At 46.3% G+C, this 24,789-nt stretch overlaps 2 protein-coding genes across 2 annotated transcripts; both read left to right on the plus strand.

Moving 5' to 3' along the window:
* The first annotated feature begins 3,103 nt into the window (after nucleotides 1-3,103).
* LOC135827932 (ataxin-8-like) lies at nucleotides 3,104-3,553 on the plus strand. Its single transcript, XM_065340368.1, has one exon. The coding sequence runs from the start codon at nucleotides 3,104-3,106 to the stop codon at nucleotides 3,551-3,553; it is 450 nt and encodes a 149-aa protein (XP_065196440.1).
* A 13,008-nt stretch (nucleotides 3,554-16,561) lies between these two features.
* On the plus strand, nucleotides 16,562-18,836 carry LOC135827933 (transcription factor Sp1-like). Its single transcript, XM_065340370.1, has one exon. The coding sequence runs from the start codon at nucleotides 16,562-16,564 to the stop codon at nucleotides 17,933-17,935; it is 1,374 nt and encodes a 457-aa protein (XP_065196442.1). The 3' UTR covers nucleotides 17,936-18,836.
* The last annotated feature ends 5,953 nt before the right edge of the window (nucleotides 18,837-24,789 follow it).

A 24,789-nucleotide genomic window follows, 5' to 3' on the forward strand; every position in this document is an offset into this window, starting at 1 on the left:
TGTGGACCTTTCGTAGGCTGGACCGATTCATGATAGACGGTACACAGCACTGTCGTTTCTTTCTCTACTACTAAGGACTAGTACACTGTAGATCTACTAATAGTACTATGAAAATATAAATAAGATGAGTTGTGGTGGTGTGTGGCTGCGAGTGGAAACTAAAAACTGGAGCACTTGAAAACTACAACTACCACGAGGAAAAACAAAGACCACGATGGCAGGTTCAACAGAGTTGCGCAGAACAAGAGCAAACGCATGAAAATATTTGCGAGTGAAAAATACGATTTTTGCACTCTCCCGCTACGCTCAGCCGCGAAAAAACAAACCTTGCCTTCATCGCCTGCCACCTGGAGGCATGGATGGCTCGAAAACGAAGCTTTTTGACCTGGATTTGAACGTGCATCTTGGTCAGCGTATTGTTTAGTGCTGAAGGGTCTGCCTCAAACTCTGATGAACACGCCGACCTTAGCTGCAATTGCAGCGAAGCGGGAGGCCACAAACTAAAGCCTAGTTCACATTCGACGGGGCGCGACGGGATGCGACGTAAGGATCGACGGGTAGCGACGGGACGGACTGACGGCGTCCAATGTGAACACCAGGAACGGGAACGCAACCGTACGACCGTACAGATCGGGAAGCGACGGGAAGAGTTGGATCGATCCAACTTTTCATATCGTAGACGGGCCTAGACGGGGACGCAAGCTTACAAAACGGCTGCAATTCGAGTGTGAACAGGAGACGGCGTCGTGCGCCGAATACTCCCGATTCGTACTTGGAAGATTTTAGCATTTCGAACACTGCGCTTCCCATGATAAGTCACAGAATGGCTAGCACGACTTGAGTTGAATTTAAGCAACATAAGATCTCATGTCACTTATTGTATTTGGGGTCGTGACAGACGAACTATTCTATCATTTCCTGGGGCTCTTATTTGAATGCCACAACTTTCAAGGCTAATTTTTTGATCTTCATGAAAAACTGGTATTGTTAACTTGATTCCGCTTCTTTCAAGGTGAAGTAATTGAAAAGAAGTCCCGAAAAACGAGAAATTAGGTCCGAAAGTCACCCCGTCACGGACCGTGCCTTATGACTCGCGCTGTTTGACGTTCAACGTCGCAACGACCGCTGCTTGTCGTGTCGTACGAATCGTACAGCTCACCCCAGCCCTCCCGACAAGCCCCTACATCCCGTACCGTCGGCGTTGCGTCGAATGTGAACTAAGCATAAAGCCTGGTCCGTCGACAATGCTCTGCCTCAATATCTAGCTGATTTCTGTGCCCTTCAAGTGGACAAAATTAATTCGAAACATCGCTCTGGGAAGCGACAATTTTAATGACGCGGAACTAGTACAAAGAAAAAAGCAACTCAGAGGAATGAGGTTTTGTCCGACCCGCCCTGGAACACGCCACCTCGACCTGGTCCTATGCCATCACCAAAGTTGAGCTGAAGCGTTTAAATATTTTACAATCCAGAGTAGCTAGGAAGTATTTGCTACCTAAAAAGGTCAGTGTAGATAGATGCGAAACGTAATCCCAGTTAAATGCCCTTTGTGACTTAGAGTCCTTGCACTTTCGCAGACAAGTATCAGCTCTTGTTAGTCTATGTAAACTTAGAGGCAATATGCTTTGGTTCTGCAAGAGTGCTCAATGCCTGATTCAGAAAGAGCGGCGGACACAAAGGCACACAATGAAAACCTTGGCAAATTAATTCCGTTGTGACTCAGAGTTTCATGGCTGAACCAATCATCAGACAACGGTAATGGAATAGGAGGCAGCGCTGGTATATCTAAGTGGCAAGATGTGGGATAATACGATAGCGAGAGGAGTAATCGCGTGAATGTTTACAGGGACGGGCTATTTCAGAAGCAGATGCAGTAGGTGCAGGTCTAGCACTAACAAGTACGCGCTTAATCTCGCTCACACACCATACACACACATACTAACACGCACACACATAGTAACACCCACACACATACACGCACACACTAACACACACACACACATACACCCACCTACAACACCCTAACTTGCACATGGGCGCACGCACACACAGGACACCCTACCACCCACAACACCCTTACTCGCACACGCACAAACACACGCACACACGCATATACACACACCTATAGACACATGTCCACACGTATACACAGGCATCTGCGTTCGTATTACAAATCTAAGCGCACACAAACTCCTGCAATCACGCGTCAAAAAACCCGCAGTGATTGCAGGTGATTGCAACACTGCCTACTTCGGCTAAGAAACACTTTTAAGCTTGGAATAATTACGCCCGAGCTAAGGAAAAATATTGTTCATTTCATTGATGAGTGATTACTCGGTTATTCTATAGTATGACATTAGCAAATATCTCCTCAAGCACACTGGTGTGCCTGCCTCTACATCCCTGACCTACACCATCAACACACCTTTCTGACACCACCAGGCACATACCCTGCGCTAACATCACATTGCTAGCCCTGTCAATGCCCCAACAGCTCTCTGGCTACAACAGCCTCACACTCTGTACGCAGCCTCCTGATAACAGTATCCAAACCTACAATGACACCGCTAGTCGTGAAACTTATCCAGCCTCGAACATTCACGCACAGCTTCACAGACAGCGCTTACTTAAAACTACTAGATCAACACCCAAATCATAGTACCATAACAATTCACCATTACCTTGCCTGGCATGAATACCAGTTTGGCCAGTACCATCCCCGTGTTGCATTTACATCAGAGGAGCGACGAACTAGCCTTCCTTGCGGTTGATTGCCCTTGTCATTCTTTGTAGTATGGCACTAGAATCATCGAATAGATTTATATGTGGTCATGACGGCTGTACCCTCAGCTTCACTTGCCTTAGAAGCGTAGACCGGCACAGGCTTACGCATACAGGCGAGGAGCCTTTTCAATGCCCGATCTGTAATAATCGGTTTACAAGTGCGGATAACTTAGATACGCACCTCCGTGACCATTCCTGTGAGAGGGGTTTTTAGCCTTCAAATAGCACTGCTGCATCAACAACACCCGCCTCATCGACGGGTACTACCGCCTCCCGGCACAGGCGTAAGCATACAGGCGAGGAGCCTTTTCAATGCCCAATGTGTAATCATCGGTTTACAAAGGCGGATAACTTTGATGTGCACCTCAGTAGCCATCCCCGTGAAGAGGGTCTTCAGTCTATTAATAGCACTGCTGCATCAACAACACCCGCCTCATTGACGGGTACCACCGCCTCCGCTGTCCCGCAACAACACGTAACCATGGCAGGCTACTCCACAGTGAACGTGCCGCAGGAGCAACACCAGCAACAGGAGCTAGAACACCATCAACAGGAGCCAGAACACCAGCAACAGGAGCCAGAACACCAGCAACAGGAGCCAGAACACCAGCAACAGGAGCCAGAACACCAGCAACAGGAGCCAGAACACCAGGAACAGGAGCCAGAACACCAGCAACAGGAGTCAGAACACCAGCAACAGGAGCCACAACACCAGCAACAGGAGCCAGAACACCAGCAGGCAGAAAACAACCAACAAACCCACCATTAGGAGCTTCTGGTTCCAAATCCAGACCAGAGTAGTGGCATGACTGATGAAATGGAACATCCTCCTGGTTCACAAGGAGGTACAAAGGGTCCAACACCATAAAGGTTTTCTACTATCCTTGCAATGCCCCTACCTCCCACGGTGTAGGTGCTGTTTTGTGCTGGTGCAGCTCCAGGGTTTCGCGTAGCAGTGACGACTATGCCAACACCTTGCATATCCCTTGTATCAAGCAAGTCTGTGTCCAATCACACTTTGTCTTTTACGTGCTGATAACTTTCTAACGCTGACGTCACCTATATGTGCATGGTTTGATGTATATGTATCGACTGTCTAGTGTACACGGTCTGATGTATGTCTACATTCTTTGTCGTTGGCTTGCCACTATCATTAAAATACACATGCATATATATACATGGACGAAACAGTTCTGTCCGCAGATTGAGTATTTCGCTCCTGCTCTTGTAGCAGTTGAGCACTCTTGCGTGGGGTAGTGCCTTTGCTGTTTGCGTTATGCAGAGCTCACTGACTTGTCAGTTTGAGCACTCTGGCAAGGTACGCTCGGGCCTGATTGGAAATTTTTATTTCCATTGCTATCAGGTTCGGCCTCATTTCCTCTGTGCTGCGCTGACGAGTCCACAAAGGACGAAACAGTTCTGTCCGCAGATTGAGTATTTCGCTCCTGCTCTTGTAGCAGTTGAGCACTCTTTCGTGGGGTAGTGCCTTTGCTGTTTGCGTTATGCAGAGCTCACTGACTTGTCAGTTTGAGCACTCTGGCAAGGTACGCTCGGGCCTGATTGGAAATTTTTATTTCCATTGCTATCAGGTTTGGCCTCATTTCCTCTGTGCTGCGCTGACGAGTCCACAAAGGACGAAACAGTTCTGTCCGCAGATTGAGTATTTCGCTCCTGCTCTTGTAGCAGTTGAGCACTCTTGCGTGGGGTAGTGCCTTTGCTGTTTGCGTTATGCAGAGGTCACTGACTTGTCAGTTTGAGCACTCTGGCAAGGTACGCTCGGGCCTGATTGGAAATTTTTATTTCCATTTCTATCAGGTTCGGCCTCATTTCCTCTGTGCTGCGCTGACGAGTCCACAAAGGACGAAACAGTTCTGTCCGCAGATTGAGTATATATATATATATCTGCATTCCCTTCATGTGTTGTTTCCCGCATTTTTCCACTGCTCCATACATTCTTATGGTAGTGTAGTGTGAACTTGAGGCGCGTAAGAATATTCTTGCCGATTCTCTACCCCCAGTATAAATAATGGCTTCGTTTTCGTTCTTGCTCATTCCCATGTACCTACTGATGAAAATGGGTGAAAAGCTTTTAGTGTTATGAAACTTACAACCTTGTTGTTGTGTGTATATAAATTTTGTTCGCCTACCTCTCTATTTAAATATATATATATGTTGGACTCAGTAGAGCGTCCAGCCCCTATATGATGTCCAACCCCTATATAGAGTCCATTGGTCCAAAATCCACAGTACAGAGTCCAAAATTGGAATCAACTGTGAGCTCAGTTTAGATGGACATCACTCCCTGTATAGAGTCCAGCCAATTGGCTTCACCCCTTTATAGAGTCCATTGGTCCAAAATCAACTGTACGGAGTCCAAACTTTGAAATCAACTATAAAGATTAAAGAGTCTTTATGTGGACAACACTCCCTGTATAAAGTCCAGCCAATTAGGCATCCCCTATCGAGTTCGAAATTAGACATAGGATCTGCTGTAAGCAGTGAATATTAACCAGAAAACGGCCTCTCCCTTATCCTTTACATCATTCGCTTCTCAAGATAAAAAATAATGTATTGAGGCGCCACTGCAGCCACTTCACTACATGAAAAACCCTACAAACACCATCCTCAAATCAAGTGGTCTCTACGCAGACGCTGCAAATTACAATATCTCAATCATGCAGTGTTGCCAAATTATTGTGCACGCTGTGCACACGTCAGGCAGTTTCTTGGGATCGGGAGAGCTTGATTTGACTGAATTTGACTGACACTGCACAAGAGGTAAATAACTCTTGTTCTTGCTGTGAACTGAAAGAAGACGACGACTAAAACGCAAGGCACTTGCGCAGAGAAAAAAGGAGGAAAAAACATGGAGGACGTCGCTAAGAAGTGAGTGAGTCAGTAGAAATAATAAACACGCGGCCCAGCTTCGGTGTGGGAACGCGGAAACAAAACCGGGGTAGAGAACACAAACTATGACGTGTACTGCAAATAATCTCATGACGTTGAACATCATGTCAACGTCGTGACACACGCACACACACACATGTACACACCCACACAACGCCAAGAAAATACCTAGAAAAAAACAAGAATCGAAAGAGAATAATGGAGAGCCCAGGATCAATTATTTGTTTTCAAACTATTGCGCACACACACACACACACACACACACACACACACACACCTCAGACATGCCCATCGCGGGAGCGATGATAGAGAACAGCTATGTTAGACATAGCAACTTGTGCTGGGATTACACCATTCAACAGCTTGCAAGGCTGATGAATTGACCGCCACTATTTTTAGCATGGGAGCACACAACTACCAAGTTCTCAACGAATGTGATGCTCAATGAAAATCAATCCACTCAAAGACCTGTGAACAGGTGACGGTGGGGACAATAATCTATTAGTAATACGAGGAATAAGATCGTTTGTGCACACTCAAGACGCACAGACACACCAACATACATGTAGTGTACACAGTGTTTCACTGCAACTAAATTGAAATGAGATGATTTGAACAATCTGTAAAGCGTTGCCGTCAGTCAGTCTTCCCCAAGATGGAAATGCAATGATTTGTTGTCACGAGGCAGTTTCACTGACACAATGTCATGTTCGCGACATCAAAACGGTTACTTCAGGGAATACGAGTATTAGCTTGAAGCTTTTTCTTGTCATTGGCATACAAGCAATCCTCCTACTACTACTAGTACACTGGCACTGCGTTTGTGGATCCCATTGTATTTGACATCATACTATAATTTGTAGAGGAAGAGTGTCGTGGAGTTTCACATAATTTTCACAGGGATAAAAATACATTTCTCATGAAATAATTATAATAATTGATGATAGCTAGACGATCGTATACGAGTCCTTGCAGTCCTTGAGGACTATTACGAAGTGGTTGATTACTTCTAGGGCATTCATTCAAGCAACATCAAACAAACACGATACGCTCCTTGAAAATAGAAACAAATTCAAGCATAACGACAGAACAGCAGACCAATCGAAACGAGTAAAAGCTTCCTTACCTCAGTCATCGTCCTGCCCGAATGATGTAGTTGGACAGCCTTTTGACACGGTGGTACAGGCAGCTCTTGTCCAGTCAAACAGGGGTATCCTTGTGGCGTCGAACGAAAGAGAGTGTCAGTGTATCTGACTCGTCAGATTGGAACTGTGCTGAACTTTTCTCTTTCTCCGCTTTCTGCTTTCATCCCTCGCTCTGATGAAACCGTTCAAACGTCTTACTGGCAGCAATGGCCAGCCAAACAGGGGATCCTTGTGGCGTCGAACGAAAGAGAGTGTCAGTGTACCTGACTCGTCAGATTTGAACTGTGCTGAACTTTTCTCGTTCTGCAATTTCTGCTTTCATCCCGCGCACTGATGAAACGTCTTCAGAGAACCACAAGACGCTTTCCAGATTTGATTTTGAACGTCTCCTTATCCTCCTTGGTTACCTCGAGACAGATTACTGTCAGCAACTGCACAGCAGAACTGGGAGCCATGGCTAAAGTGGAGAAAGGAATGCGCTGCCACGAGGCAAGCAAAACTGAAAATGTGTTTGTTCTCTTTCGGGCACAACACACAGGACGGCGTGACTGGATAAACTGGACTCCTGGACTGTGAATAGGGGACTTGTAGAAAAAGTGTACTCCTTATAGGGGATTGCGCGGCAGGATGAAGCTGATCAAAACTGAGTGGACTCCTGGACTCTGTATAGTGGATTTTGGACCAATGGACTCTATATAGGGTGCTGGACATCATATAGTGCATGGACTCTATACTGAGTCCTACATATATATATATATACAATCTGCTTATATATATATATATATATATATATATATATATATATATATATATATATATATATATATATATATATAGAACAATAGAAGTATTTCTTGCGTCGGCAAAAAAGTGCTCAATGTCCTAAGACAGAGCGGGGTTATACACTCAGACACAAAGGATCTCCAAGTTTCTCAGTGTTGCTACTCTGAGTTTCGTGCAAAAGCAGTCTTCAGGCAACTTACTCTTCTCTCACATCAGTATCCCTTTACATACCAGAAAAAAGCACCCTAGGTGGGAATCACAGGTGGAGAAAAGAAGCACGCTAGCCAGTCTAGGTGGGAATCACAGGTGAAGGTAAGTGTGGCAAGTGTGGTGGTGTGAGCAATCGCGCAGGCCGGGTGGTGTGCAGAAAGTGAAGTGTGGCAGTAGGATGCATGCACATTAGATAGCAGGAGTTCTGTATATGTGTAACAGATAGCAAGCGCAGTCTACAGTTCAGGTCACCTCCGATAGGAGGTACTTGGTGCTGTGGCGACATTTTGTGACCAGGCTGCATCTGGTGTTGAGGAGCGATGCCTTGTCACTCTTCATTATGGCAATCTTCTCCGATAGGCATAGGTTGCACCGCTTCGAAGTTTTTTGTAGGCGCTGGATCTCTGCCTGATTCTCCACGAGATGTAGACGTCTTCACCTGCCTCCTTCAATGCCCATGCATGCTTTGACAGTTCTGTGCTGTTTCTGTGTGGGGCATTCCGGAACGATGACGTGTGGTTGTTGAACCGGAGTTTGAACGGGGTTTCGGAGATGCCGATATACTTCTTCCGGCTGAGATTGGAGTCCACTATAGCTTCGTACACTATCTCGCTGGCGTTGCAGTCCCCGTTGAGTGGGCAGTTTGCTTTGACACGGCAGTTACATCTCTTTTCTTCCGGCTGTCTGAGGACTTTCGCGTTGTGGCCCTTGATTATCGAGGCTAAGTTAGGCGAATAGCTGTAGCTGACTTTGATCGTGTTTTTGTTAAATATTTTTCTGAGGGCAGATCCTTCTGGGACATGGCGCTTGACAGGTCTCAGGAATGTCGCGCCAACATCAGTCTTCACGGATTGGCTGTACGGTGGGTTAAACCACCACCACACTTACCTTCACCTGTGATTCCCACCTAGACTGGCTAGCGTGCTTCTTTTCTCCACCTGTGATTCCCACCTAGGGTGCTTTTTTTCTGGTATGTAAAGGGATACTGATGTGAGAGAAGAGTAAGTTGCCTGAAGAGTGCTTTTGCACGAAACTAAGAGTAGCAACACTGAGAAACTTGGAGATCCTTTGTGTCTGAGTGTATATCGCTGGCTACAAGCGAGGGTCCCTGGTTCGAGTCCTGGTGGTGACAGTCAATTTTTTCTTCAGACTTTTCCCGTTTGTCTCTTTCCCTCAAACCAGTTAATATATATATATGTAGGACTCAGTATAGAGTCCATGCACTATATGATGTCCAGCACCCTATATAGAGTCCATTGGTCCAAAATCCACTATACAGAGTCCAGGAGTCCACTCAGTTTTGATCAGCTTCAACCTGCCGCGCAATCCCCTATAAGGAGTACACTTTTTCTACCAGTCCCCTATTCACAGTCCAGGAGTCCAGTTTTATCCAGTCACGCTGTCCTGTGTGTTGTGCCCGAAAAAGAACAATTCATTTTCAGTTTTGCTTGCCTGGTGGCAGCGCATTCCTTTCTTCACTTCAGCCATGGCTGCCAGTTCTGCTGTGAAGTTGCTGACAGTAATCTGTCTCGAGGTAACCAAGGAGGATAAGGAGACGTTCAAAATCAAATCTGGAAAGTGTCTTGTGGTTCTCTGAAGACGTTTCATCAGTGCGCGGGATGACAGCAGAAATTGCAGAACGAGAAAAGTTCAGCACAGTTCAAATCTGGCGAGTCAGGTACACTGACACTCTCTTTCGTTCGACGCCACAAGGATCCCCTGTTTGGCTGGCCATTGCTGCCAGTAAGACGTTTGAACGGTTTCATCAGAGCGAGGGATGAAAGCAGAAAGCGGAGAAAGAGAAAAGTTCAGCACAGTTCCAATCTGACGAGTCAGATACACTGACACTCTCTTTCGTTCGACGCCACAAGGATACCCCTGTTTGACTGGACAAGAGCTGCCTGTACCACCGTGTCAAAAGGCTGTCCAACTACATGGCAGGACGATGACTGAGGTAAGGAAGCTTTTACTCGTTTCGATTGGTCTGCTCACGGTTCTGTCGTTATGCTTGAATGTTTTTCCATTTTCAAGGAGCGTATCGCGTTTGTTTGATGTTGCTTGAATGAATGCCCTAAAAGTAATCAACCACTTCGTAATAGTCCTCAAGGACTGCAAGGACTTTGCATCAATCGTATACGATCGTCTAGCTATCATCAATTATTATAATTATTTCATGAGAAATGTATTTTATCCCTGTGATAATTATGTGAAACTCCACGACACTCTTCCTCTAGTATGATGTCAAATACAATGGGATCCACAAACGCAGTGTCAGTGTACTAGTAGTAGTAGGAGGATTGCTTGTATGCCAATGACAAGAAAAAGCTTCTCCCTGAAGTAACCGTTTTGATGTCACGAACATGACATTGTGTCAGTGAAACTGCCTCGTGACAACAAATCATTGCATTTCCATCTTGGGGAAGACTGACTGACGGCAACGCTGTACAGATTGTTCAAATCATCTCATTTCAATTTAGTTGCAGTGAAGTGAAACACTGTGTACACTACATGTATGGTGGTGTGTCTGTGCGTCTTGAGTGTGCACAAACGATCTTATTCCTCGTATTACTAATAGATTATTGTCCCCACCGTCACCTGTTCACAGGTCTTTGAGTGGTTTGATTTTCATTGAGCCTCACATTCGTTGAGAACTTGGTAGTTGTGTGCTCCCATGCATCATTACGGTAATAAGCGTATCCTTGTGCTATATATTTGTTGCAGGTGTGCTGATCTTCAGAAGCTTGCGGAACTGAGTGCTGCTGAACATTTGCATGGCCATGAGCAATGGTGAAGCTTGCTATTGCACTCTCAGCATGTGCTAGTATTATGCCGACTACTGCACTATGTTACTCTCTTACACTACTACATGTATGTAAACGTGCGTGCATCCGCCCAGGTATGCATTCGTTTCGTATAATTATTTGTTATCCCTCTTGACTTTACTTGTAAATGGGTGGACGTTTGCATGGCTGTTGGAGTTGTGTGTGTATTGTGTCTCTACTCTTTTTTTGGTGTTTTCTTGACGTTGAACAAGTTTGTGTGTGTGTGTGTGTGTGTGTGTGTGTGTGTGTGTGTGTGTGTGTGTGTGTGTGTGTGTGTGTGCGTGTGTGCGCGCGCGCGCGCGCAATAATTTGAAAACAAAAAATTCAACCTGGGCTCTCCATTATTCTCTTTCGATTCTTGTTTTTTTTTCTAGGCATTTTCTTGGCGTTGTGTGGGTGTGTGCATGTGTGTGTGTGCGTGCACAATTATTTGGCAACACTACATGATTGAGATATTGTAATTTGCAGCGTCTGCGAAGAGACCACTTGATTTGAGGATGGTGTTTGTAGGCTTTTTTATGTAATGAAGTGGCTGCAGTGGCGCCTCAATACATATTTTTACATTGAGAAGTGAATGATGTAAAGGATTAAAGGGAGGCCGTTTTCTGGTTATATTCACTGCTTACAGCAGATCCTATGTCTAATTTCGAACTCGATAGGGGATGCCTAATTGGCTGGACTTTATACAGGGAGTGTTGTCCACATAAGACTCTTTAATCTTTATAGTTGATTTCAAAGTTTGGACTCCGTACGGTTGATTTTGAACCAATGGCCTCTATAAAGGGGTGAAGCCAATTGGCTGGACTCTATACAGCGAGTGATGTCCATCTAAACTTTGAGCTCACAGTTGATTCCAAGTCTGGACTCTGTACAGTGGATTTTGGACCAATGGACTCTATATAGGGGTTGGACATCATATAGGGGCTGGACGCTCTACTGAGTCCAACATATATATGTTGAGTTCGAAACAGGACGACTGACAACGGGAACAAGTTAGTGGGAACGACATTTATTATAGACGACGAGACAAGAGACCAAGACGAACGAAACGACTACATAGTGATTATTGACGAGTGAGAAAAGAGAGAGAGAGATCAAGTCTAAACGGCAAGATAAAGGGCCTGGGTAGCTATGGCAAATATGGGTGCGCAAGTAGCTACCCAGGCCAACGGAGCAAAAGGAGACAAAAGGTGCGTACGCAAGTACATGCAGGCCAGCTAGAAAAGGTACGGGAGGAGGTACCTAACATACAACCCCTCCATGAAAAAAATCCCGCGTCCTCGCGGAGAGAAAAAAAAGAGAGAAAAAGATTTAAAAAAATGAACTGGAGGAGAAAACACACACACACACACACACATACTGCACGCGCGCATGGATCTCACGAAAGTGTATACTAAAAATGCACTCGTACACATCATTCCTGTACTACTTATTGTGTGTAATAACTATTGGAGTTTGACGAGGAACGTGAATTACTAGTATTTTGCACGGCTAATACAGCCTAGTTACACTTTTGCTAAACATCCAAAAATTAGAGCGTGGCTCACCATGATCGGACCCCTAACTTGGTTATGTTTTACGAACACACGCGCGCGCACACACTACAAAAAAAAATCACGAAAATAAATTTGACGAAGAAGCATACAAAAAAAAGAAAGAGAGAAAGGTAGCTGACCTGCATGGCTTGAACGAGAATAGACGAGGTAAGGTTGGCGTAGGAGAGACGAGGTTGATAGAGACGAGACGAGGTTGGCGTAGGAGAGACGAGGCTGACATGGACGAGACGAGGTTGACATAGACGAGACGAATGGTGGTTGAGGACGGCTGGGCATGGGATGATCTCAGGGTCGTGGGTCGATCAATAATCGGGCGCCAATGTTGAGTTCGAAACAGGACGACTGACAACGGGAACAAGTTAGTGGGAACGACATTCATTACAGACGACGAGACAAGAGACCAAGACGAACGAAACGACTACATGGTGATTATTGACGAGTGAGAAAAGAGAGAGAGAGATCAAGTCTAAACGGCAAGATAAAGGGCCTGGGTAGCTATGGCAAATATGGGTGCGCAAGTAGCTACCCAGGCCAACGGAGCAAAAGGAGACAAAAGGTGCGTACGCAAGTGCATGCAGGCCAGCTAGAAAAGGTACGGGAGGAGGTACCTAACATATAATATACTCAATCTGCGGACAGCATGCTGTTTCGTTCTTTTTGAACTCATCAGCGCAGCACAGAGGAAATGAGGCCGAACCTGATAGCAATGGAAATACAAATTTCCAATCAGGCCCGAACGTACCTTGCCAGAGTGCTCAAACTGACAAGTCAGTGAGCTCTGCATAACGCAAACAGCAAAGGCACTACCCCACGCAAGAGTGCTCAACTGCTACAAGAGCAGGAGCGAAATACTCAATCTGCGGACAGCATGCTGTTTCGTTCTTTTTGAACTCATCAGCGCAGCACAGAGGAAATAAGGCCGAACCTGATAGCAATGGAAATAAAAATTTCCAATCAGGCCCGAACGTACCTTGCCAGAGTGCTCAAACTGACAAGTCAGTGAGCTCTGCATAACGTAAACAGCAAAGGCACTACCCCACGCAAGAGTGCTCAACTGCTACAAGAGCAGGAGCGAAATACTCAATCTGCGGACAGCATGCTGTTTCGTTCTTTTTGAACTCATCAGCGCAGCACAGAGGAAATGAGGCCGAACCTGATAGCAATGGAAATAAAAATTTCCAATCAGGCCCGAACGTACCTTGCCAGAGTGCTCAAACTGACAAGTCAGTGAGCTCTGCATAACGCAAACAGCAAAGGCACTACCCCACGCAAGAGTGCTCAACTGCTACAAGAGCAGGAGCGAAATACTCAATCTGCGGACAGCATGCTGTTTCGTTCTTTTTGAAGTCATCAGCGCAGCACAGAGGAAATGAGGCCGAACCTGATAGCAATGGAAATAAAAATTTCCAATCAGGCCCGAGCGTACCTTGCCAGAGTGCTCAAACTGACAAGTCAGTGAGCTCTGCATAACGCAAACAGCAAAGGCACTACCCCACGCAAGAGTGCTCAACTGCTACAAGAGCAGGAGCGAAATACTCAATCTGCGGACAGCATGCTGTTTCGTTCTTTTGGAACTCATCAGCGCAGCACAGAGGAAATGAGGCCGAACCTGATAGCAATGGAAATAAAAATTTCCAATCAGGCTCGAACGTACCTTGCCAGAGTGCTCAAACTGAAAAGTCAGTGAGCTCTGCATAACGCAAACAGCAAAGGCACTACCCCACGCAAGAGTGCTCAACTGCTACAAGAGCAGGAGCGAAATACTCAATCTGCGGACAGCATGCTGTTTCGTTCTTTTTGAACTCATCAGCGCAGCACAGAGGAAATGAGGCCGAACCTGATAGCAATGGAAATAAAAATTTCCAATCAGGCCCGAACGTACCTTGCCAGAGTGCTCAAACTGAAAAGTCAGTGAGCTCTGCATAACGCAAACAGCAAAGGCACTACCCCACGCAAGAGTGCTCAACTGCTACAAGAGCAGGAGCGAAATACTCAATCTGCGGACAGCATGCTGTTTCGTTCTTTTTGAACTCATCAGCGCAGCACAGAGGAAATGAGGCCGAACCTGATAGCAATGGAAATAAAAATTTCCAATCAGGCCCGAACGTACCTTGCCAGAGTGCTCAAACTGACAAGTCAGTGAGCTCTGCATAACGCAAACAGCAAAGGCACTACCCCACGCAAGAGTGCTCAACTGCTACAAAGGCAGGAGCGAAGTACTCAATCTGCGGACAGCATGCTGTTTCGTTCTTTTTGAACTCATCAGCGCAGCACAGAGGAAATGAGGCCGAACCTGATAGCAATGGAAATAAAAATTTCCAATCAGGCCCGAACGTACCTTGCCAGAGTGCTCAAACTGACAAGTCAGTGAGCTCTGCATAACGCAAACAGCATATATATTATATATATATCTGTCAACTTCGTTGCATAAATGATGGCGTCACCTACATGTGTATGGTTTTTTTTTAAATTGACAATACTGCTAGTTTTATCTTTCAGTTGTTTGGGTTGTTTTTGAGTTATCACTTGAAGTTCAATGCACATTTTGCAATATTGCTGTATGCTATTCGCTGGTGCTTAGTATACCCGAGTTGATTTTATAGAAGTTTTGTCTATCGAGAACGAAATTTGCTATAATGTGCTTGAGAAACGAGAAAGTATCGATAAAACCAATAAATCGATCGAAAGCGTTAATGGTTAATCGTTAAGAGTGAATGAGCGTTTCAGCCCTAGTTTGATGTATATGTGTATACTGTCTATTTTACACGGTCCAATGTAGGTCTACATTGTATGTTGTTGGTTTTCCACTAAGATCATAAAACTACACCAGCATATGTATGTCTGCATTCGCTCGTGGATCATACAAGATTACAAAATCAGTTGTGCCTCGCAGGCGATGACAGTATATTTGATGTAATCCAATGATTGTAGCTCACCGGTCTATTTAAACGTCTCCCATATCTTGCCACTCGTAAAAGAAGATCAGCAAAATGAAAAAGCACCAAATTTTCATTTCGAAACTAAACCTAGCACTAATTACGCCAGTACTGAGGGAATCGCCTGTTTCTTTTCATCGACCAGTGGCTACTGGATGGTCCTATAGTACGACCTAGTGCAGATATCTCCTCAAGTACCACGGTGTTCCTGCCTCTACATCCCCTTACCTACACCAAACACACACACCTTTCCTGCAACACCAGGCGTATTCTCTGCGCTAACAGTACACTGCTAGCCCTGTCACCTACTCCACAGTGCCCTGTCTACAACCACCACGAGCTCTGTATACAGCTTCCTGTCCACATCAACCACACCCAAAATAAGAGTGCCAGATCTGAAACCCGTACAGCCTTCAAATTTACACACGGCCTCCCACAAAGCGATTGACACTACCACGTCAACACCCACTGCATATTGATAATAACCTCACCTGGCATAAATTCCTGCATGACCAATACGATCCTCATAATTATTGCCTGATAGGGATGGAATTCAGAGTAGCGACGAAAGGGCTTTGCTTATTCTTGGGGTCTGTGTTGTATGGCATTTGAATCATGGAAGAAATTCATATGTGGTTATGAAGGCTGCACTTACCACTGATCGCAAAGTGACGAGCTGACACGCCGCAGGCGTGCGAATGCAAGCGCGAAACCTCCCCAATGTCAGATTCGTAGGCGTTCTTTTTCAAGGTGCTATCACCTAACTGAACACATCCGTACCCATTCTTGTGAGACTGAAACTTATACAGCCTCCACATTCACGCACAGCCCCCACATAGCGATTAGCACTACCAAAATCAACACCCGGTGTTTAGGGCCAGCAAAAACACCAATACCTCTCGTGGCATAAATACAGGCTTGGCCAATACCAAACTTATGTTGTCTGATAAGCCTGAAACTAAGAGTGAACTAGACTTGCTGGCCGTTGTGGTTATTTGTAGTATGGCATGTGCACCATCGAAGAAATTCAAATGTGGTCGTGAAGGCTGCACACTCAGCTTCTCTCGCGCTCACGAAGTGGCAAGGCACAGGCGGACGCATACACGCGCGTCGATTGTCGTACCCCCTCCAGATTCGGCGGACAGTGCTAAGACAGGTGGTGAGACGGGTCAACCGGCCAATAACGTTGTTCAACAGGAGATGTTTTTGCCCAACCCGGCCGTGCAAATCCATGGAGCTGGGCTGCCGATGAACACAACAAGCAACAACATGCAACTCTATGATATGCCGAAACCTTTCGGTGGCGACGATGCGGGTTCGCTTCGTATTATAACTGGCAATATCTATCAGGACTTCGAATTTTACAACGTTTAGATCTCAAATCCATCCCTTTGACTCCCCCTCGCAATGCTCTTGGGATGGAGGAGATGCATCCCTACACGGCCGACGTCTTCGTCACACCACCGGTGCCAGGCGGTATGGGCACGGCAGCAGCAGAACTTGACTTGCTGGAAGCATCAGCGCCCATGGATGTCGGACCTTTCAATATCACTGATGGCGCAGATGAGGACGCCATCCTCCAACATCTGACCCATTCAGGGCCACAGTCCGAGTCACAATTGTCCGAGTCACAATCATATTCTTATCGACAATTACAACTTGCTCAATCATCATTCTTGCAAGATCAAACAAGCTCTTTAGTCAGAAGTAGCGGGCACATAACGCAGACATCACCTCAATGCCGGAATCTGGGAAGTGACATGGCTGGTGCACCAGTTGATGGTGGGAATGACGATACGTTCCCAAGATTCCCATCCGTTCCATTATTGTCAGGGTCAAAAGTTTCTCTGCCGGATGATCAGGTAGCAATGGGCTCATTAGCTACCACCAACCCGCCTTCCGGGTCTGCTGGTGCTGATGCCACCATAAGCCCTAACCAGAAGCACCAGCAGCACCAGCAGCAGCGGCAGCAGCAACAGTACACTATGACCGCTGGTGTAGTGGGACAAGAAGATGCCACAGCTTCAATTGCAAATATTTCCATGGTGCATGGGGCCGGCTGGCATGAGTTTCACTCGACTCACGGGATTGGGTATTCACATGGTTCCTCGGGGATGACGACGCCACCAGTCAATACGGTGCCAGCTACTGACAATCACGAAGAAGAGATTTGCAGCGTGAGACTGTCATCGAGTGGTGGATCTATACCATGGAAGCACCGGCCATTGAACCATGTATGTGATTATGGGGACTGCACTCGCCGCTTCCGAAGCAGTTTCGACCTGACCCGGCACATGTGTACACATACAGGTGAAAAGCCTTTTCAATGTGGAATCTGTCAGCGCGATTTTACAAGGCTGGTCAGCCTGAACGAGCACAAGGTCACACATACTCGTAAGAAACCATACCAGTGTGTGTTGTGCCCTAAAAGATTTGGTTGGCAGCGGAGTATGCGTCGACACATGAAGGTTCACCAACAGCGAGAATCAAGACCAACCCCAGGCGTGCATCACGGAGACTCTCCGGGACGTGTCGGTACACCTTCAGTTTCCAACATGGTGAGCTTGGCATCACTTTCAGTAATAAATGCAACTGGACAGTCATCTCAAGCAGTCACTGCGTCCCCTATTAGTGCAGCCTCCGTTGCGTCTTCGAATAGCACTGCTGCATCGACGGGCACCACCACCTCCGTCGACGCACAGCAACAGTTAACAATGGCAGGCTCATCCACGGTACAGCAACAGCAACAGATACATTATCTGCAGCAACAGCAACCAGAACACCAGCAGTAGCAACCCCAGGTATTTATATGTGGTCATGAACGCGTGAAGGACGGACAATATCGAGGTCGTGCTGGTATGACTTCGCTTTCAAACATGGCTAACAGACCATCACTTTCGATGCGGAATGCGGCTGAACAGTTCTCTGTCACATCCAATGCCCCAGCGGTTAGTGCAGCTTCAGCCATGTAGTCTCACAGAACTTCTACTCCGACGACACTCGCCAGACCCGCCTCCATGCAGCAACAAGTAACCATGGCAGGCCCATCCATGCGAAACGTACGTACGGCTGCATCAGCAGCGGCAACATCACCTCCAGAAAATGGAGTCCGAACATCAGCAGCAGAACCCCCAACACCACCGCCAACGGCACCTGGTTATAAATCTAGAAGAGAGGAGTGGATGACTGGTGAAATGGAAAAAAACTTCCTGGTTCATCAGCAGGCACCAATGGTTCAACACCATCAAAGTATTCTTCTATTCTTACATTTAGAATGGCCCTACCTCCACAGGTAAAGGTGCTGGACGTCTTAAGTGGCAAACGCATGTGTTTCTGTAAACTGTAGAGTTAAGTTTGCCTGATATGCTACTGCAGTGTGCTGGTGCAGCTCCAGGGTTTTGCGTAGCATAGACTACTATGCCAACACCTTGCCATATCCACTGTATCAATCGAGTCTGTGTCAAATCACACTTTGTCTCTTACATGCGGATAAATTCCTAACGCTGACATCACCTACATGTACATGGTTTGATGTACATGTATAGGTGTTCACTGTCTCCTGTCTACTGGATTGCTGTCTGATGCATGTCTACATTGTATGTCGTTGGCTTGGCTAAAGAAACTGCACCAGCAGATCTCTGTCTGCATTCACTCGTGCATCATACAAGATGCCTCAATCTGTTACGTTCTAGTCCAGAAGCCTATTAACTATTCTTCTCATGTTTTGTGCAAGCCATACCTAGTAAGAGGCTGACGTTACATGTACTTGCATAGCATTTTGACAAGAGTATAATCACGTATATTGCGTCTATATGTTCGCTTCCGGCCATGTTAACATGGTAATAGCTTGAAAGGAATATGGGACTTGTGCCTCGTAAAAAATGACATAATCTTAGCTGAACTCTAATGGTTGTAGTACACCGATCTATTGAAAACACTCTCATAATAATAATTATTATCTTGTGAAAGCCTTACCAATTACCAGGTTCACATTGGGCAATCCTCTCACACTCACAGGCAGATCTAGTTTCAGCATTTCTCCTGCATCCGTTTCATCTCTCCCGACCCAGTGATCCTGTTAGCTCTTTAAATACAGCAAAAAGTACTCTCCCATGTCATCTGCAGGCAGTCAGTATACCGGTCTACATCATGTGACATTTTTCTCTCCAAATTGAATTGCAAATTCAAGTGAATTGATAGTAAGTGCACCTCTGCAGAGTGGAAGGTTAGAAGGACAACTGATGTTCTCTACATTGCAGTCGAGCTAGTCAAGCCTACTATGTACGCCCGTCGTAGTAGTAGGCTGCGTGTTTTGAGACTCCCGATTTTTCCGTAGTTTTTAGGGTGTATTTGGAGACTAGCCCCAACAGCCTGGGTGGGATGGCTAGCCCAGATCACACTGAGCAACTGATGAGCGCCGAACAGGTCCATACACAGCTTCGCTCGTTGCCTGGCTTCGAACACAATGTTGTAGACTGAGAAGTGCTGAGAACTCTAGCTCGTCTTGAACGCCAACTTCAGGACCAGGAGAAACGATATCAACGAAGGGTCAGTGGATTGAGCTCCGAGCTTTCCCAGCTGAGGGAGGACCTGGCCGATACTCGCCTGTGCCAAAATTTGGACATCGGCAATGTTACGTGTGCGTCTTGTAAATCAAACTCCTCCGCCATTGCAGACCTACTACTACTAGAGAGAGAGAGCAAGAAACAACAAGCCAGAGGCAGCGCCGAAATCGAAAGAAACGTAGTACAGGCACACAAAGTCGTTCACACCCCGCCGAACCCGTAGAGAGTTCACGACCCATAGATCCCGATATGGACAAGATGGACCTGACCAGCAGTGCCAGATCCGACGTTGACAGCTCAAACAATATATGCTGATATTTGACCGCTTAGAGATCACAAGTTTCTGTGGCGGTCAATAACAAGAGAGTGATAAGAGTAGATACCGCATGGATTGAATTATCCTAGATGACACCTGTGAAGCACTGGCATGTATACATGACGGCTGTACCCTCATCTTCGCTTGCGTTACACACTTACCCAGTCCAGGCTTTCGCATACAGGCGAGGAGCTATTTCAATGCCCAATCTGCAATAATCGGTTTACAAGGGCGGATAACTTAGATCCGCACCTACGTAACCATCACCGCGAGAGGGGCTTCCAGCCCAGTACACAGAAGATTAGCTCATACAAGTACACCTTTCGAAACGGTGAACCCCTTGATAGGCAACAAGCCTCTGGGTCATCCTGATAAAGATATTAAAATCTGCAAGTTCGTCAAGGGCCAACATGTGGTAGGGTGCACTGGGTCACGTGCCAATGTCAAATGCGGTAATAGTATAGTTACAAGCACAGTTGTGTGCACGTGTGTGCGAAATGATACAAAGATTGAAGCGTGTATCTACATACCAACAACACTGTGTGTGCATATGACGTTTTGTTGTGTGTTGTGAGTGTGTTTCTATATTTCTGTTTCCCTTTCTCTTTCACTACCATGCCACTCAGCTGTGGAGCATTCGTCTATGTTGGAACATAGCTATAATGTCATGAAGTTGATTGTTCCAACTAGGAACACACGCTTCTTGCCGAACTAATACTTGACACTTGACTGACTCACGACTGCCATCCGGAGCACACGAGGAGCACGTCGCACCTTCCACTCGGCAAACCTGCAAGAAAGCACCACTCCCTGCTCAATACACGGTTTTTCGGGGAATTCACCCCTCATCAGTTGAGCTTGAGTAGGCTGAGGAAGATTGTGCCTGAATAGCACCACTTATATAATTATTGCTCTCCAGGCCAAACCATCACCAGGGATACAAACTTACAGAGACGCTTTGTTTCCAGCGCGACAAACACCTCGTGAAGCTCTAGGTAGCAGCGTGAGTCAGAGTCGCTCATGGAGTTGTGCTAAACAGACGTTGAGAGCCAGTATAGCTATTCGCAACGCTGTCACCTCCAACAACTAGTCGCACGTCCGCGTGAGGGACAACAATACGATGAGAGGTGAATTCCCCGAAACACCGTGTATTGAGCAGGGAGTGGTGCTTTCTTGCAGGTTTGCCGAGTGGAAGGTGCGACGTGCTCCTCGTGTGCTCCGGATGGCAGTCGTGAGTCAGTCAAGTGTCAAGTATTAGTTCGGCAAGAAGCGTGTGTTCCTAGTTGGAACAATCTACTTCATGACTATTACCGCCGAAGTCCCAACTTCTAAGTTCGTATAGCTATAATGTGTTGTACTATTAAGAGCCATGCTGGTTTAAGGATTTCTCTGAGAACTTTGAAGGAACGCTGTTGTGGGTTTGTGCTCGTGTCGAAAACATGAGTTTTATAGTGTCAGCTGAGTAAAACCGGGAAATTATGTTTGTAATTCGATCTGATAGAAGCGTCTGAGCATTACGAAACAAGTTCACCCAATAATCCTTTTGCAAATACGTTGTGTGACCGAATTTATGAACGGTTTACGTTTTTCGAGCTCCGTCTGGTGAGCATTAGTTACTTAGTATAGCCTACGAATGGCTTTGGAACAAGAAGACTTCAGCTCTCTTACGAACGAGGATCTCAAGGAGCTGGCCCGGCGAAACGATCTGCAATGGATCGGGCAAAGTGGGTCCGAAACCGTGCGAGAAATAAAAAGTCGGTTTTCTGCCGCGAGTAGCAATGCGCCGGAAACGAGTGACTTACATAAATCAACCAGTGCTATTTCCCTTTTAGCTACTCTTGTGGACACGGTGAAGGTGCTGACTAACCAGGTACAGGAGCTGAAGGAAGTGGTGATGAGTCAAGCGAAGGCAAAGAATTCCGCCATTGAAGCCCTTGAGAAGAAGGTACGCGTTCCAACGGCCAAAGAGAGTTGAAAAGCTTGTGTCTTTGTGGGTAACTTGAACATTTGGGGCTCATGTAAAATCGCACTGATTTTGGGATTTCCGTGCAACCTTTTGCTTCAGCAAAAATGTTGTGCTTGACCGCATTCCTGTCACTTCGCAGTGGCTTTTCGTTGGTGCAGTTTGTATTTTCGAGTTGTGTGAATATTTTGGGTCTATCATGATCATGGAAGAGTGTTCTCTCGACGGGAACAGGACTTCAACTCTAGATTTACAGCAGGAAAGAAAATCGATGCTGGTGGTGAGAGGGAAGACGTGATTGAACGATTTGTTGCTTAGCTGTTGGCAAGTCAAATACATGTACTTTGGTAAATTATCGAAAACATCCACAATCTCAAGTACTAATACTTATCTTTTCTCTCCGGTCCATGTGCTGTCCGAAACCTGGCTGGTTGTCCCAGTGAACTCCGGCTGGTGTTTTCGAGAGACATCTACGACCTTGCTGCCCTTCGCCACGATATGAGACAACTACTTCAGTATGACTGCGGTGTCACCACTGCCAGCACTTTCAGCGTGTCTCTGCCAGGAGCTTCGCCACCATTTGGGACACGATGTTGTGATCGACAGCGCTCATCACCAACTCCGTAGCCTCTCGATCTCATCACTGCGCCCACGGAAAAACTCTCAAGGACTCGTTGAAGCCTTTGAAGAGTATTGCTGCGGTAAAGGTACATGTCGACTCAATCGACATGTCGGAGCTGAGTGACCAATTGCTTTTACAACAAAATTTTACTTCCACAATCTTTGCTGGCCGTCCGAAACGCAATTATTTGTGTAGCTGTCAACTGGTCAACGGTGACTCTGCTCAGCCTTGTACGAAACTTGCTGGTGTGTGGCGGATTACGCTCAGCTCGTTTTAGCTGTTTCCGCCTTTCGCAAATCGATCAGCAGCTCCCAAAACCTTCAGGTACATCCGTTTGCAGGCGCAATCAGGCGATGTGGACCTTTCGTAGGCTGGACCGATTCATGATAGACGGTACACGGCACTGTCGTTTCTTTCTCTACTACTAAGGACTAGTACACTGTAGATCTACTAATAGTACTATGAAAATATAAATAAGATGAGTTGTGGTGGCGTGTGGCTGCGAGTGGAAACTAAAAACTGGAGCACTTGAAAACTACAACTACCACGAGGAAAAACAAAGACCACGATGGCAGGTTCAACAGAGTTGCGCAGAACAAGAGCAAACGCATGAAAATATTTGCGAGTGAAAAATACGATTTTTGCACTCTCCCGCTACGCTCAGCCGTGAAAAAACAAACCTTGCCTTCATCGCCTGCCACCTGGAGGCATGGATGGCTCGAAAACGAAGCTTTTTGACCAGGATTTGAACGTGCATCTTGGTCAGCGTATTGTTTAGTGCTGAAGGGTCTGCCTCAAACTCTGATGAACACGCCGACCTTAGCTGCAATTGCAGCGAAGCGGGAGGCCACAAACTAAAGCCTAGTTCACATTCGACGGGGCGCGACGGGATGCGACGTAAGGATCGACGGGTAGCGACGGGACGGACTGACAGCGTCCAATGTGAACACCAGGAACGGGAACGCAACCGTACGACCGTACAGATCGGGAAGCGACGGGAAGAGTTGGATCGATCCAACTTTTCATATCGTAGACGGGCCTAGACGGGGACGCAAGCTTACAAAACGGCTGCAATTCGAGTGTGAACAGGAGACGGCGTCGTGCGCCGAATACTCCCGATTCGTACTTGGAAGATTTTAGCATTTCGAACACTGCGCTTCCCATGATAAGTCACAGAATGGCTAGCACGACTTGAGTTGAATTTAAGCAACATAAGATCTCATGTCACTTATTGTATTTGGGGTCGTGACAGACGAACTATTCTATCATTTCCTGGGGCTCTTATTTGAATGCCACAACTTTCAAGGCTAATTTTTTGATCTTCATGAAAAACTGGTATTGTTAACTTGATTCCGCTTCTTTCAAGGAGAAGTAATTGAAAAGAAGTCCCGAAAAACGAGAAATTAGATCCGAAAGTCACCCCGTCACGGACCGTGCCTTATGACTCGCGCTGTTTGACGTTCAACGTCGCAACGACCGCTGCTTGTCGTGTCTTACGAATCGTACAGCTCACCCCAGCCCTCCCGACAAGCCCCTACATCCCGTACCGTCGGCGTTGCGTCGAATGTGAACTAAGCATAAAGCCTGGTCCGTCGACAATGCTCTGCCTCAATATCTAGCTGATTTCTGTGCCCTTCAAGTGGACAAAATTAATTCGAAACATCGCTCTGGGAAGCGACAATTTTAATGACGCGGAACTAGTACAAAGAAAAAAGCAACTCAGACGAATGAGGTTTTGTCCGACCCGCCCTGGAACACGCCACCTCGACCTGGTCCTATGCCATCACCAAAGCTGAGCTGAAGCGTTTAAATATTTTACAATCCAGAGTAGCTAGGAAGTATTTGCTACCTAAAAAGGTCAGTGTAGATAGATGCGAAACGTAATCCCAGTTAAATGCCCTTTGTGACTTAGAGTCCTTGCACTTTCGCAGACAAGTATCAGCTCTTGTTAGTCTATGTAAACTTAGAGGCAATATGCTTTGGTTCTGCAAGAGTGCTCAATGCCTGATTCAGAAAGAGCGGCGGACACAAAGGCACACAATGAAAACCTTGGCAAATTAATTCCGTTGTGACTCAGAGTTTCATGGCTGAACCAATCATCAGACAACGGTAATGGAATAGGAGGCAGCGCTGGTATATCTAAGTGGCAAGATGTGGGATAATACGATAGCGAGAGGAGT

The sequence above is a fragment of the Sycon ciliatum genome, chromosome 12 (genome assembly GCF_964019385.1).
Source record: "Sycon ciliatum chromosome 12, ocSycCili1.1, whole genome shotgun sequence".
NCBI lineage: Eukaryota > Metazoa > Porifera > Calcarea > Leucosolenida > Sycettidae > Sycon > Sycon ciliatum.

What these genes read in the sequence shown, in the direction of transcription:
- LOC135827932 (XM_065340368.1), top strand. Translation starts at nt 3,104, where the DNA reads ATGTGTAATCATCGGTTTACAAAGGCGGATAACTTTGATGTGCACCTC.
- LOC135827933 (XM_065340370.1), top strand. Translation starts at nt 16,562, where the DNA reads ATGGAGGAGATGCATCCCTACACGGCCGACGTCTTCGTCACACCACCG.